Source organism: Drosophila sulfurigaster, chromosome 3, assembly GCF_023558435.1.
Source record: "Drosophila sulfurigaster albostrigata strain 15112-1811.04 chromosome 3, ASM2355843v2, whole genome shotgun sequence".
NCBI classification, from domain to species: Eukaryota; Metazoa; Arthropoda; class Insecta; order Diptera; family Drosophilidae; genus Drosophila; species Drosophila sulfurigaster.
This window is the reverse complement of record NC_084883.1, coordinates 14,309,574-14,322,598: the sequence shown is the minus strand read 5'-3', so window position 1 is coordinate 14,322,598 and position 13,025 is coordinate 14,309,574. Positions and strand designations below refer to the sequence as shown.

The following is a 13,025-nucleotide window of genomic DNA, read 5'->3' as shown; positions in this document are numbered from 1 at the left end:
TTCATTCTACATATTACCACACAGTAAGGGTTTCGAAAATCTTGTAATAGAAACCAATATTTGTATTTATTTTCTTGCTTAAAATTTATATCTTTCATATGATGCTGGCCAGTCAGCTTGAATAGCAAAGGCGGGGAACTTGGTTCGCATGTCTGCCGATTCCTCATCAAGGTCATCGCCAATATAATGTCCTGACACTCCAAGTTGAAATAGAGGTACGCCGAAGTCTCCATTATGTTTCTAATAAGATACTGATAAATATATTTAAATCATAAGTTTTATCAACTGTAACTTACTGAAGTTTCCACGAAGAAGTTCATCGGCGAGCTGTCAATTCCTTGGTTAATAAGTATGTGATAAGCTAATGGGTGTGCTGGAGGGTTATTCAAATAACTTTCTAGGAATGACCAATTTATTATTGTGACATCTTCATAAGCTTCAAAGAATAGACTCATTTGAGGAGGGCCTGTCAAATTGTACTCAAAACGACAAGTTGTAGAATTAATAATGGTTTTACTAAGCAATTCCAATTTGGTCGATCCTGGTGGTGTTACTGGAATTGAACGAGGCATCCATTTGGTATCCAATCGCTGCTGGACATAACGGGAATCATACAATGGCATTCCACACATCATGTATTTTTCACATCTTGACGTTACACTGACTAAGCCACTTAAGTTTACATTTGTACCCTCAAGAACTGTTTCCTTACGCCGATCTTGATACAAAAATAGGTAACCGGACTCATCCTTACTAAGAGATCCATCATACTCATAGAACTTGTTGCGAACGTGCTGAAATATCGATCAAAATTACATAAAATGAATTTCAATTGAGAAACCAAACACTGACCAAGTATGCAACTCGTTGGCCACTTGTCCTTGGACGATATGGAAATCCTAATTGAGTACTACTGGCAAGGAATACAGAAAGAACTGTAGTTGCTAATAGAGCGTAAACCACCAGGCTTGGTCGACGGAATATGTTGATCAGTGGGACCTTCATAAAAAAAATAAATAGTACAACTTTAGAAAGATTTATAATTAGACAACTTACCAAGAAACCAAAAGAGAGAACTGTTCCCATAGCTGACATTGCTGCGATGTATAAATCTCTGTTAGAGTCACTTCCTGCTCTGGCGCCCATTGGAGTCAGAACGACAATAAACAGATATGCTATATAACTGCTATATAGCGCAGGAATAATTTGGCTAATTTTCAATAGTGCTACCCAAGAATAGCCTTTGTCGTGCATTGGAGTTAACAGATTAAGAGTCAGTGATGCCACATAAAAAAATTAATGGAATCATTAAAATATATGAAGAACGAATTCCCAACACTGTAAGAGATATGGTTAGAAGAGCGAGGATTACTGCTTGACCATGCAAAGCCAATTGAAGATGGTATGGTGAAGATAGTTTTTTCTGAAAAATTTAAATTAATAATTAGTATATGAAATCAATTAAGAAAGCGACAGGATGATTCTTACGTTACGCTGAAGAGTATAATAAATAGTTGTGGGTAAACTGAGGCCGATAAGTGAGGGGCACACATATAATCCGACTACCAATAAAGGCGTACTGTAGTAAGTCAGTGATAGCCCGAGGGAGTCCATCAGGTAAGCGACAACGATTGGAAGAGCTAATCCAAGTGCAAAGGCAATTATTTGAATTATAACCACAAGTATAAACCACCGAATCAGGTGGCAAATTGTCACTTGCGAAACATCTGACATTCGCCATATTGAAATAAAAAACTAATACGAGAGCAGCTCCAGCAATTCCAAAGTTCAAGTACTCGCCCGTAGCTTCGGAATAGTGGAAGAAGTAGAGACCCAGGAAATCGAAGAAGACAGCATGACCAGTTTTGTAAGCCTGTTAGTTAGAGACATTCATTAACGTTTTTTAAATTTTCGATGAAATCAAAGCCTTACTGAAGTATCATATAATTCCGTGGCATTAGCTAGTCCTCGGACCAGACTGAGAATATTATCACCAGTGTTCTGTAGAGACTCAACAGGAATCACATCGATAGTATCGTATTTGGTGTGATATACGTATCCATTAAAGCACTGAGCCATATCTAAGCCTATTTGATTAAAAAAATATTTAAATTAACAATTGTAAGGAAACGTTTATAAAATAGTATAGTTACCTGGGATGTTGGCATATGTTTTGAACTGCCGAAAGTCGGTATCCGATGGCATGATTCCCGATTGGAAAATTTCCTCACCCATAGTTGTTGCAAAAGGATGTTTGATGTATTTTTTGTAGTACTAATATATTGTTTAATTATAATATAAATTTTATATTGACTTTGTAAAATTACTCACATCTACAAGCCACGTGTGATTGGGGCCACTCTGAAATAGTATATCCCGACCTCCGCTGCCCGCGGCATCAAGATTGATGACAGCCCTATAGTGAGAAGGTTGACTTATTGTTATTATTCCATATTGAGCAAAGCATAGAAACTCACTTGCAGTATGGAGCCCATTTGTGTGTTGTAATAAAGCCATGGGACGCTAGAAGTCCACTCTCTTCGGCTCCATTAAACAAGAACACGACTGGATGAACAATGGGTTGCTTCGATGTAGCAATTACTCGTAGGACTTCCAACATAGTGACTATCATGAATCCAGCATCACCGGCAGACGATGTGAACGGCTTTGAATCAAAATGACTGTTGACCAGGAGGAAAGTTTCACTCGTACTATTTATGGGACTTATTTTTACAACAATGTTTTGAACGCCTTTATATAGCATAATCAAATTTCCACGCAAGTACTGTCCAGAGGCTTGCGATGAGTCAATTTCAATATCATAATATTCTTTCAATGAATCTTCCTTAATTTGATTCAGCTGCTTTAAAAGAAATTCTACGGCGTCAATCTCATTTTCTTTGCTTCCGACTAATTTGGTGCCAATATTAGATAGACTATACAGATCCTTGTATGCACGTTCGGCGATAAATACATTTTTGTCAGAGTCTTCCATCATTTTTGCCTTAGGTAATCTATAAAACAGAGGAATTACCACGGCGAAGAAGAGAATTACCCAAAAAAGCACCGAAAGTGTTGCAAAGAGCCGAGATAATATTTTATTGCCATTATTGACGGTACTATTTTTTGATTCTTCCTCGATCTATAAGAAATATATTGGTTAGAATTGTAGTTTAATTCACAAAAATAATGTTCTTCCTTACAAGATTTTCTGAATCATCCATTATGATGTGAATCCAAGAGTTTTAAAGTGAGAACTACTTAGGATCGACAAGAGCAGACTGCTTTTATACTTAAGGTTGCCAAGGAAATAAATCATAGTGTCAAGAGTATAACAGTTTTGGATACAAATTATGATACCAATTAACCAAAAGTAATCAAGGCTAATGAGTTAAAGTTCGAGGGTGGTTCGAAGCAAACCAATATCAAATCAAGTCTATTCTGCCAAAAAGCGAGGTACAATTGTTCTCTATGCGAGATATCATCCACATTGCACAAATAAAAGTCGAGTTTGCCCGATAAAATTGATTTTTTATTACCATCGATATTTGTACACTTATCAAATCAAATTTTCAAAACATTAAGATTGCGGGTTCCATGACGTGAAGCCAAATGCTAGTCTTTAACCTCTTTGAAGAAATACTACCATAAAAAATTTTTGTTAATTTTTTTATATTTGCTACGCCATAAGGTATACGGGTATTGTAGATTAAGGAAGTATTTCCGACCCCATAAAGCATATATATTACACACTTTTGTAATATATATGTCAATACGTGCATTCGAGCTGAAATTTCTTATTATTATTAATGAAAATGCACGTTTATGAAATATCATTAAAGGAATTATTATTTTTGATAATATTACTATTGACAATAAAATGATTATATTCGTTTAGTTATCGAAGAACTTCTAATGTAAATATTACAAGCCAAAATGTTGAATACAAAATAATAGTTTGAAGTCTCCAAAAATGACTAGTAAGTATCTCAAAATCGAGTACTTTTTAACATAAAAATTCATTTCATCCGACTTAATTTCACTAATAAAGAGAGAAACAGCTGCTTAATAAACAATAAGTTTATTTATTTTAGTTGGAGTGTGTGTCATTGCTTTTATTAGCTTCCTTAAAATATGTATCTTTCTTATGATGCTGGCCAGTCGGCTTGAATAGCAAAGGCGGGGAACTTCGATCGAAAGTCTGCAGATTCCTCATCAACGTTGTCGCCAATATAATGTCCTGACACTCCAAGTTGAAATAGAGGTACGTCGAAGTCTCCATTATTTTTCTATAAGGGTACAAAATTTAATTAAACATATAAAACATAAAAATGTTCTATTGTCTATTATCTTACTGAAGTTTCCACAAAGAAGTTGATTGGCGAACTGTCAATTCCATAGTTAATGAATATATGATACGATAATGGGTATACTGGAGGGTTATTCAAGTAACTTTCTAAAAATGACCAATTTGTTATTGTGACATCATCATAAGCTTTAAAGAACAGACCCATTTGAGGAGGACCTGTCAAATTATACTCAAAACGACATGTCGTTGAATTAATAATTGTTTTACTAAGTAATTCCAGTTTAGTCGATCTTGGAGCTATAATTGGATTAGAACGTGGCATCCATTTGCTTTGCAATCTCTGTTGAGAATAGCGTTCGTCCAACGGCATTCCACACATCATGTACTTTTCACATCTAGACTGTAAACTGACTAAACCAGTTAAGTTTACATTTGTGCCCTCAAGGACTGTTTCCTTGCGCCGATCCTGATACATAAAGAGGTAACCAGACTCATCCTTACTAAGAGATCCATCATACTCATAGAACTTATTGCGCACGTGCTGAAATTTCGAAAAATATGATAATAGGTTATGAATTGCAATATATTTTAAGCCGAAATACTCACCAAGTATGCAACTCGTTGGCCACTTGTCCGTGGACGATATGGGAATCCCAATTGTGTACTACTGGCTAAGAACACAGAAAGAGCTGTAGTTGCTATTAGAGCATATACTACTAAACTTGGTCGACGGAAAGTGTTGATCAGTGGGACCTACATAATTAAATAAATAGTGATAGTCAGGTTTGTGTATTTCATAATTAACCTACCAAGAATCCAAATGAGAGAACTGTTCCTACAGCCGACATTCCGGCGATGTATAAATCTCTGTTAGAGTCACTCCCTGCTCTGGCGCCCATTGGTGTCATAACGACAACGAATAGATACGATATATAGCTGATATAAAGAAAAGGAATAATTTGGCTAACTTTTAGAAAAGCTGTCCAAGCATAGCCTTTGTCGTGCATTGGAGTCAACAGATTGAGTGTCAATGATGCCGCATAGAAAACAAGTGGTATCATTAAAATATATGAAGAACGAATTCCCAAGGCTGTAAGAGATATGGTTAGAAGAGCGAGGATTACAGCTTGACCATGTAAAGCAAGCTGAAGATGGTAAGGTGTGGAGAGTTTGTCCTAAAAGATTAAAAATATAAATTATGTGAAAATCAATCGAGCAAAGAAAGAAACTTACGTTACGTTGAAGAGTATAATAAATAGTTGTGGGTAAACTAAGTCCAATAAGTGAGGGGCAGACATACAATCCGATTACCAATAATGGCGTACTGTAGTAAGTCAGAGACAACTCAAGGGAGTCCATCACGTATGCGGTAACGATTGGAAGAGCTAATCCGAGTGCGAAGGCAACAATTTGAATAACAATCACAAGAATAAACCACAATATCACGTGGCAAATAGAGACTTGTGAAACATCTGACATTCTCCATATAGAGAGGAAAACTAATGCGAGAGCAGCTCCTGCAATTCCAAAGTTCAAATAGACGCCCGTAGCTTCAGAATAGTGGACGAAGTTAAGACCCAGGAAATCAAAGAAGACAGCATGTCCAGTTTTCTGATCCTGTATGATAAATGTGGATAATGGAACATTATTAAAATTTTGTGAAACTCTTAATTAAATTCATGTCTTTACCGAAATATCATATAATTCGGTTGCATTAGCTAATCCGCGAACTAGACTGAGAATATTATCACCAGTATTCTGGAAGGATTCAAGTGGAATTACATCGATTGTGTCGTATACGGTGTGATACACATAGCCATTAAAGCACTGAGCCATATCCAAACCTGGAATATTAGATAAAATAGGGTTTAATGTTGATGTTTGTAAAGAAGTTTAAAGATAATTTTATAGATACCTGGAATATTGCCATATGTTACGAACTGTCGAAAATCCGTATCCGATGGCATGATTCCTGATTGGAAAATTTCTTCTCCAACAGTTGTAGCAAAAGGGTGTTTGATGTATTTTTTTGTAGTACTGATAAATTGATTTATATAGATGAACAATTTATTTTCCGCATTACAAAACAACTTACATCCACGAGCCATGTGTGATTTGGACCACTCTGGAATAAAATATCCCGACCTCCGCTGCCAGCAGCATCAAGATTGATGACCGCCCTAAAGTTAGAAGGTTAACTTAGTATTATAAGTTCATTTCGAACATAGCATAGAAACTTACTTGCAGTAAGGCGCCCATTTGTGTGTTGTAATAAAGCCATGAGAAGCCATAAGTCCTATTTCCTCTGCTCCATTGAACAGGAAAACAATTGGATGAACTATGGGTTGCTTCGATGTAGCAATCACTCGTAGGACTTCCAGCATGGTAACTATCATAAATCCAGCATCTCCAGCGGATGGTGTAAAGGGCTTTGAGTCGAAATGACTGTTCACCAACAGGAAAGTCTCACTCGTACTATTCTTGGGACTTATTTTTACAACAATATTTTGAATGCCTTGATACATAATAACCAAATTCCCCTCAACGTACTGACCAGAGACTTGCGATGAGTCAATTTCAATATCATAATATTCTTTCAATGAGTCTTCCTTAATTTGATTTAACTGCTTTAGAAGAAACTCTACAGCAGCAATCTCATTCTCTTTGCTTCCAACCATTTTGGTGCCAATGTTAGATAAAGTATACAGATCCTTGTATGCTCGTTCCGCAATAAATACGTTTTTATTCGCATCTTCTATTGTCATTGCCGTGGGTAATCGATAGAACAAAGGAATTACAACTGCAAAGAAGAGAACTCCCCAAAATAGTACGGAAGTAGTTGCTAAGAAGCATGGTAATTTCGTAGTGCGAGTTTTTCTCGATGTATTGTTGGGTCCTTCCGACCAGGAGTCCATGATCTACCCGAAAACAATTTTTTCCGTTTATTTGTTAAATTAATTCCATTTTCGTATGCTTACTAGTTTTTCGGTCCCCTCCATTTTCAATTGGATACTACTTGGAAATGACTAGTGCAGACTGCTTTTGTAGTTGCCCAGAAATTATATCACAACTGGTAAAAAAAGCTTTCGATATCAATTATGATGTTCATTAATCTATCAAAAGTTGATATTGATTGTGTACCATATAATAATTAATAAATCGAGGGTTGTTCAAGAGTCGGATTTTAGAAAATCGAAAATTACAAATCTATTAAAATTATTTAAAGTCATACAACTTAATAAGAAATCTTTAAGATGATTTGAATTAGTATTATATATGTATGTATGCTTTTCTTGTATAATTAAAATATACATAATATAAACAAGTAAGAAACCCGCTACCCATTTTGAATAAAAACAAAATATTCCGGTATTATTTTCAAAATATACCGAAAATACTACAAAAATACTAAAAATATATACCATAGACGGCACAATATACCAGATTGTCGGCCAAAACAACTCAGACCCCTAGTAAGTAGGTGTTTTTGCCCATACAAAAGTATTTCTTTAATAACTTCCACAATTTTTATCTGATCGCAATCAAATTTTCAGAAATCATAAATACTATAGTTATTATTGTATACACCATCGCAGCTCAAACTTTAAAATTCCGCTTGTTAATCGTTTTTTTTGATTTGCGGGGGCGGAAGTGGGCGTGGCAAAAATTTGAAAAAAACTTGATCTGCGTGCAAACATAATAAATGCTGTCGGAAAATTATAGCTCCTATCTCTTATAGTCTCTGATACCTAAGTGTTCATACGGACAGACAGACAGACAGACAGACGGACATGGGAAGATCGTCTTGGCTATTTATGCTGATCAAGAATATATATACTTTATAGGGTCGGAGATGTTTCCTTCTACCTGTTGAATACATTTCCTGGTTGATTTCCTGATCAAAGTTATGATTCCCTTCTACCCTATGGGTAGCGGGTATAGAAATCTAAATTCGGTATCTCCGTCTTTTAGCCAGTCTTTAAAGATGGCAAGATATTGTCGTTTTATATAATTTAGTATTAACCATATTTTAGAGAAATTCAGATGAAGTTTTATGTTAAATTACTTTACATAAATTAACTCTTTTACTTAAATTATTCCAAATCGAATATTAAGGAAATGACCGTTTATGTCTTAGTTTCCATTTTTTTGTGAATATGCGCATTTATTAAAAGTGGTTGCGTACGTAACTATACTACCTAAATATAACACCAATATAATTGTTTTTTCACTGTAATTGTGATAACATTGGAATTTTTAAATGGAATTTGTTCCTTATTTATATTTTTCAATGCCAGATCTTAGTGACGCGTTTATATTAGTCTCTTCCATTACGAAAAACGAGTTCAAACGAGATCATTCTTAAATTAATAAATATATTTTTATTGGTATTCGCTAGACTAATAAATGTATCTGTCATATGAGGTCGCCCAATCGGAAAGTATGGCATATTTCGGAAATGTGGATGCGAACTTTTCGGCATGTTCATCACGTTCAAACCCAATGTAATGTCCTACTACTCCCACTTGAATCAAGCCTACATTAAAGTTGCCATTCCATTTCTATAAGAAAGAGAAACATGTATTATCAACAAATGATCTGAATGATTTTACTACGGAAGTAACTTACGTAAAGTTCCAAATAGAAGTTTAAAGGTGAGCTATCGTTACCATAATTAAAATGAACGTGGTAAGATAAGGGATAAGCTGGAGACTCCTCGAGATATTTTCGTGTGAACGACCAATTAATTATCGTAACATCTTCAAAGGCTTGAAAGTATAAGTTCGTTTGTGGCGGACCCGTCAAATTGAACTCCAATCGAACTGTTGTTGTGTTCACGATAGTTTTGCTTAGCAATTCCAATTTGGTTGTTCCTGGCAAAACAATTGGCTCTGAGCGAGGTAACCATTTGCTTTGCAAACGATTGTTAACGAAATGTATATGGTACATTGGCATGCCGCACATCATTTGCGTATAGCACTTGCTTTCAACACTGACCAAGCCGGTCAAATCAACATCTGTACCATCGAGAGCTTTCTCCTCGCGACGATCCTGGAAGCTGAAAAAGTATCCCGACTCTTCCTTGCTTAAGGATCCATCGTATTCATAAAACCGATTTCGAGAGTGCTGAAATATAGATTATTATATTGATGATTGATTCTTGTATTAAGTTCTAATAATCACTCACTAGGAATGCCACGCGAAGACCACTTGTCTTTGCACGATATGGGAATCCTACTTGTGTACTGCTGGCCAGATATATAGTGAGAGCTGTGCTAGCCAATAGGGTGAAGATCACAAGACTTGGACGACGGAAAGTGTTGATCAATGGCACCTATGGAACAAGTGTTATCTAAGTGTCAATAAAAAATTATATTCAACTTACCAAGAAACCAAATGATAGAACTGTGCCTAGAGCAGCCAAAACACTAATTGTCAAGTCAGCATTGGAGGCGCTGCCACCACGAGCTCCCATCGGAGTTAGGACCACAATAAATAGATACATGAGGTAGCTGCTGTAGAGGAATGGAGCAACCTGGCTCAATTTCAAAAGACCTGTCCAGGCATAGCCAAGGTCGTGCATTACGGTCATCAGATTAAGCATCAACGAAATCACGTAGAAGAGCAGTGGAATCATAAAAATATACGTGGATCGGATGCCCATCGATGTCAAGGTAATGGTTAAAACTGCCAGAATGACAGCCTGGCTATGCAAAGCCAGTTGAAGATGATATGGAGCTGAGATTTTGTTCTAAAAATTAAGTATATTAAGTGAAAATATATTGAGCAATAAGCGGAGGCACTTACGTTTTGCTGGAGGCTGTAGTAGAACGTGATGGGCAAGCTGAGTCCCAATAACGAGGGGCACACATACAAGCCTATCAATAGTAGAGGATTACTATAGTAAGTAAGCGAACGATCGTAGGAGTCCAGCACATATGTGACCACTATAGGAATTATCAACCCAAGTACAAAGGAAATAATCTGCATCACTTGCACCAGGAAATACCACTTGATCACATAGCATATTGAGACTTGGGAAACAGCTGCCATGCGCCACATGGAAATGAAGACCAAAGCGAGGGCAGTTCCAGCAATACCATAGTTCAATGATTGTCCAGTCGATGCGGAATAATGGAAAAAGTAGAGTCCCAGGAAATCAAAGAAAATGACATTTCCAGTCTTGTGGGCCTGTGAACAAGATTGGGAAACTGATTAGTGTTCTTTACTTGCAAACATTTTTAAATTGTAGGCCTTTTACTTCAGTGTCTCGCAATTCGGTTGCATTGGATAGAGCCCGAATTATGCTGAGTGCATTATCTCCAGTGTTTTGAAATGCTTCACGGGGAATCACATCAATGGTGTCGTATTTGGTGTGATATATGTATCCATTAAAAACCTGCCCAAAATCCATACCTGCAATCGGATTACGTTATCAATACGTCTGCTGATTATAATCGCCAATCGCAAACAATAATTACCTGGCATATATTCTTTGAAATTTGTGAAGTCGGAATCAGACGGCACGATGCCAGACTGATAAATTTCCTCAGCCAAAGTGGTGCCAAAGGGGTGTTTCGCATACAAATAATAGTACTGCCGCGAAAGAAATTAGAATTATTAATTCGAGTATTTTGTATTCTTATTTCATGCTTACATTCACAAGCCAAGGATGGTTGGGGCTAGTCTGAAAGAGTAATTCACGACTTCCACTACCAGCAGCATCAAGGTTAACACAGGCTCTATAATTATGAATCGATTAAAAAATTATTTCGATTGTAAGCTTTAAAACTCACTTCAGATACGGTGCCCATCTATGAGTAGTCATAAAACCGTGTGAGGCCAGCAAAAAAGCTTCCTCAGCTCCATTGAAGAGAAACACGATAGGATGCTCAAAGGTTTGCCTTGTTGTTGACATCACTCTCAAGACTTCCAGCATGGTGACTATCATAAATCCAGCATCGCCAGCGGACGGTGTATCTGGCTTCGAATCAAAGTGACTATTGACCAGTAACCAGGTTTGACTTGTGCTATTCTTGCAACTGAATTTCACAGCAATATTTTGAACACCTTGATATTTGTTGAGTAAGTCTGAGTAAGAAAATTCACCAGAAGCTTGCGATAAATCAATTTCGATATCGAAATATTCCTTAAGTGAGTCTTCCTTGATTTGATTCAGTTTCTGTAGAAGAAACTCGACTGCATCAACTTCATTTTCCTTGCTGCCAATAAGTTTAGTGCCAAGATTGGAAAGACCATAAAGATCTTTATAGGCTCGTTCGGCAATGTAAACATTTCTATCTGCATCTTCCAATGTGAGAGCCGTGGGCAATCGATATAAAAGTGGTATTACAATCGCAAAGAAGAGAAGTCCCCAGAAGAGCAAGAAGCCACTTGCAAAGTACCAGGGCAACTTTCCATTTTTATCGTTTCTAGTTGCTGATAATGAGCTATACTCTTGAGTGATCTATTAAATGTATTTTATTGTGATAAACAGTGATTCATTTATTTCTATTTTATATTCCTTACAAGTTTCTCTTTGTCACTCATATTGCTAAATAAATGTGTTTTCTTCTGTGGTGAGTCCGATGGTTGGCAAATATGAACTAATTTGCTAAGGCGTTTGTTAGCCTATTTTATAGCAATCAGGTACTAGCGTAACATAAATTTAATGTGTAAAAAACTGGCGAAATTGGGTAATAATCAAATCGTATAATGTAGGCTTTTGATTATTATGTCTGCGAGGGTAGTTAACAAAAGAACTGTAGAAAAAAAACAAGATTAAAGACTAATTCGGCGCCTAAATCAAAAAAATCGTGTTGTTTGTGACGAGTATGTCATAAATAAGCATTGTAAAAGTTTATAATTGCTTGTGATAGGGAAATTTCTGTAGTTGAAATTTCTGTTTAGCTTAAAAGCGGAATGCTTCGAAGCATTTGAAAACATATCTAGCACACGCCGAAATAAACAATTCACATTATCTGGGAATGACGCCAAAACTTATCCATCCACCCTCTTTCTTAGAAAAACAAAACATTTTATTGACTGTATTTATCGGAAGCGCTCTTATTATAGGCGGCACTCTCTGTACATACTACATACATTCAAAATACTCTGATATAAATTGCCGATATCAGATGGTCGTCAGCGATTTTATTATTGTGACGAGCTACCTGCCTCGTCAACAAAATTAAAACGCAGCTCAGGGATATACCAAAATAAATGGTTATTATCAGCATTTAAAATTGTTTTATTATTTTATGAATTAGAAACACGCTTCTCGAATTTACTACGTAACAATAAATTAGTAAGCGCTTGTTAAGCACCAACTAATGAGTATAGGGCTTAATGCGAAATTTGCTTAGTTGTCGTCAAGCGCTTGCGATATGTAACATACTATATTCTTATCGCTCGCTCGATAAAGCAGAATAACTACTTTGACTAATCATTATCACGTTTCAAAATGGCGATTATATATTCATCTTCATAATATTAACAAATTATCAAACTACTTTGTGTATTTTACGATTAACCTAATCGCCTTTATTTGACTGCGATTGAAAAGGAAATTTCTTGAGAAGTCGAGCCCCCCGAAATTATGCTATGTGAAAAATATTCTCGAAAAGGATCTGGAATTCTTTTCCTTCAACCTAAAACTCTATCTGTATAAAGAAGAAAACACACAATTATTTTTATATTTTTTATATTTTATTCT

General features: G+C 36.1%; 3 protein-coding genes across 3 annotated transcripts; all 3 read right to left on the bottom strand.

The window, feature by feature from the left end:
• Positions 1-40: 40 nt before the first annotated feature.
• Positions 41-3,261, bottom strand: LOC133844062 (endoplasmic reticulum metallopeptidase 1-like). The gene is given in 12 exon segments (XM_062277890.1): positions 41-240; positions 297-794; positions 853-999; positions 1,057-1,293; positions 1,295-1,423; positions 1,489-1,752; positions 1,754-1,873; positions 1,933-2,087; positions 2,154-2,274; positions 2,332-2,416; positions 2,478-3,142; positions 3,204-3,261. Coding segments are annotated over 12 exon segments (2,604 nt in total). The 5' UTR covers positions 3,225-3,261; the 3' UTR covers positions 41-78.
• Positions 3,262-4,077: 816 nt separating this feature from the next.
• LOC133844063 (endoplasmic reticulum metallopeptidase 1-like) lies at positions 4,078-6,345 on the bottom strand. The gene is made up of 7 exons (XM_062277891.1): positions 6,225-6,345; positions 5,999-6,153; positions 5,543-5,926; positions 5,119-5,484; positions 4,916-5,062; positions 4,356-4,850; positions 4,078-4,289 (listed from the first exon to the last, which is right to left on the bottom strand). Exons 1-7 carry the CDS (start codon positions 6,274-6,276, stop codon positions 4,146-4,148), a joined length of 1,743 nt encoding a protein of 580 aa, XP_062133875.1. The 5' UTR covers positions 6,277-6,345; the 3' UTR covers positions 4,078-4,145.
• A 2,326-nt stretch (positions 6,346-8,671) lies between these two features.
• On the bottom strand, positions 8,672-11,930 carry LOC133844439 (endoplasmic reticulum metallopeptidase 1-like). The gene is made up of 10 exons (XM_062278423.1): positions 11,840-11,930; positions 11,107-11,777; positions 10,968-11,052; positions 10,792-10,906; positions 10,572-10,726; positions 10,118-10,501; positions 9,696-10,061; positions 9,498-9,644; positions 8,939-9,436; positions 8,672-8,871 (listed from the first exon to the last, which is right to left on the bottom strand). The coding sequence occupies exons 1-10, from the start codon at positions 11,858-11,860 to the stop codon at positions 8,710-8,712; spliced, it is 2,604 nt and encodes an 867-aa protein (XP_062134407.1). The 5' UTR covers positions 11,861-11,930; the 3' UTR covers positions 8,672-8,709.
• Positions 11,931-13,025: the final 1,095 nt, after the last annotated feature.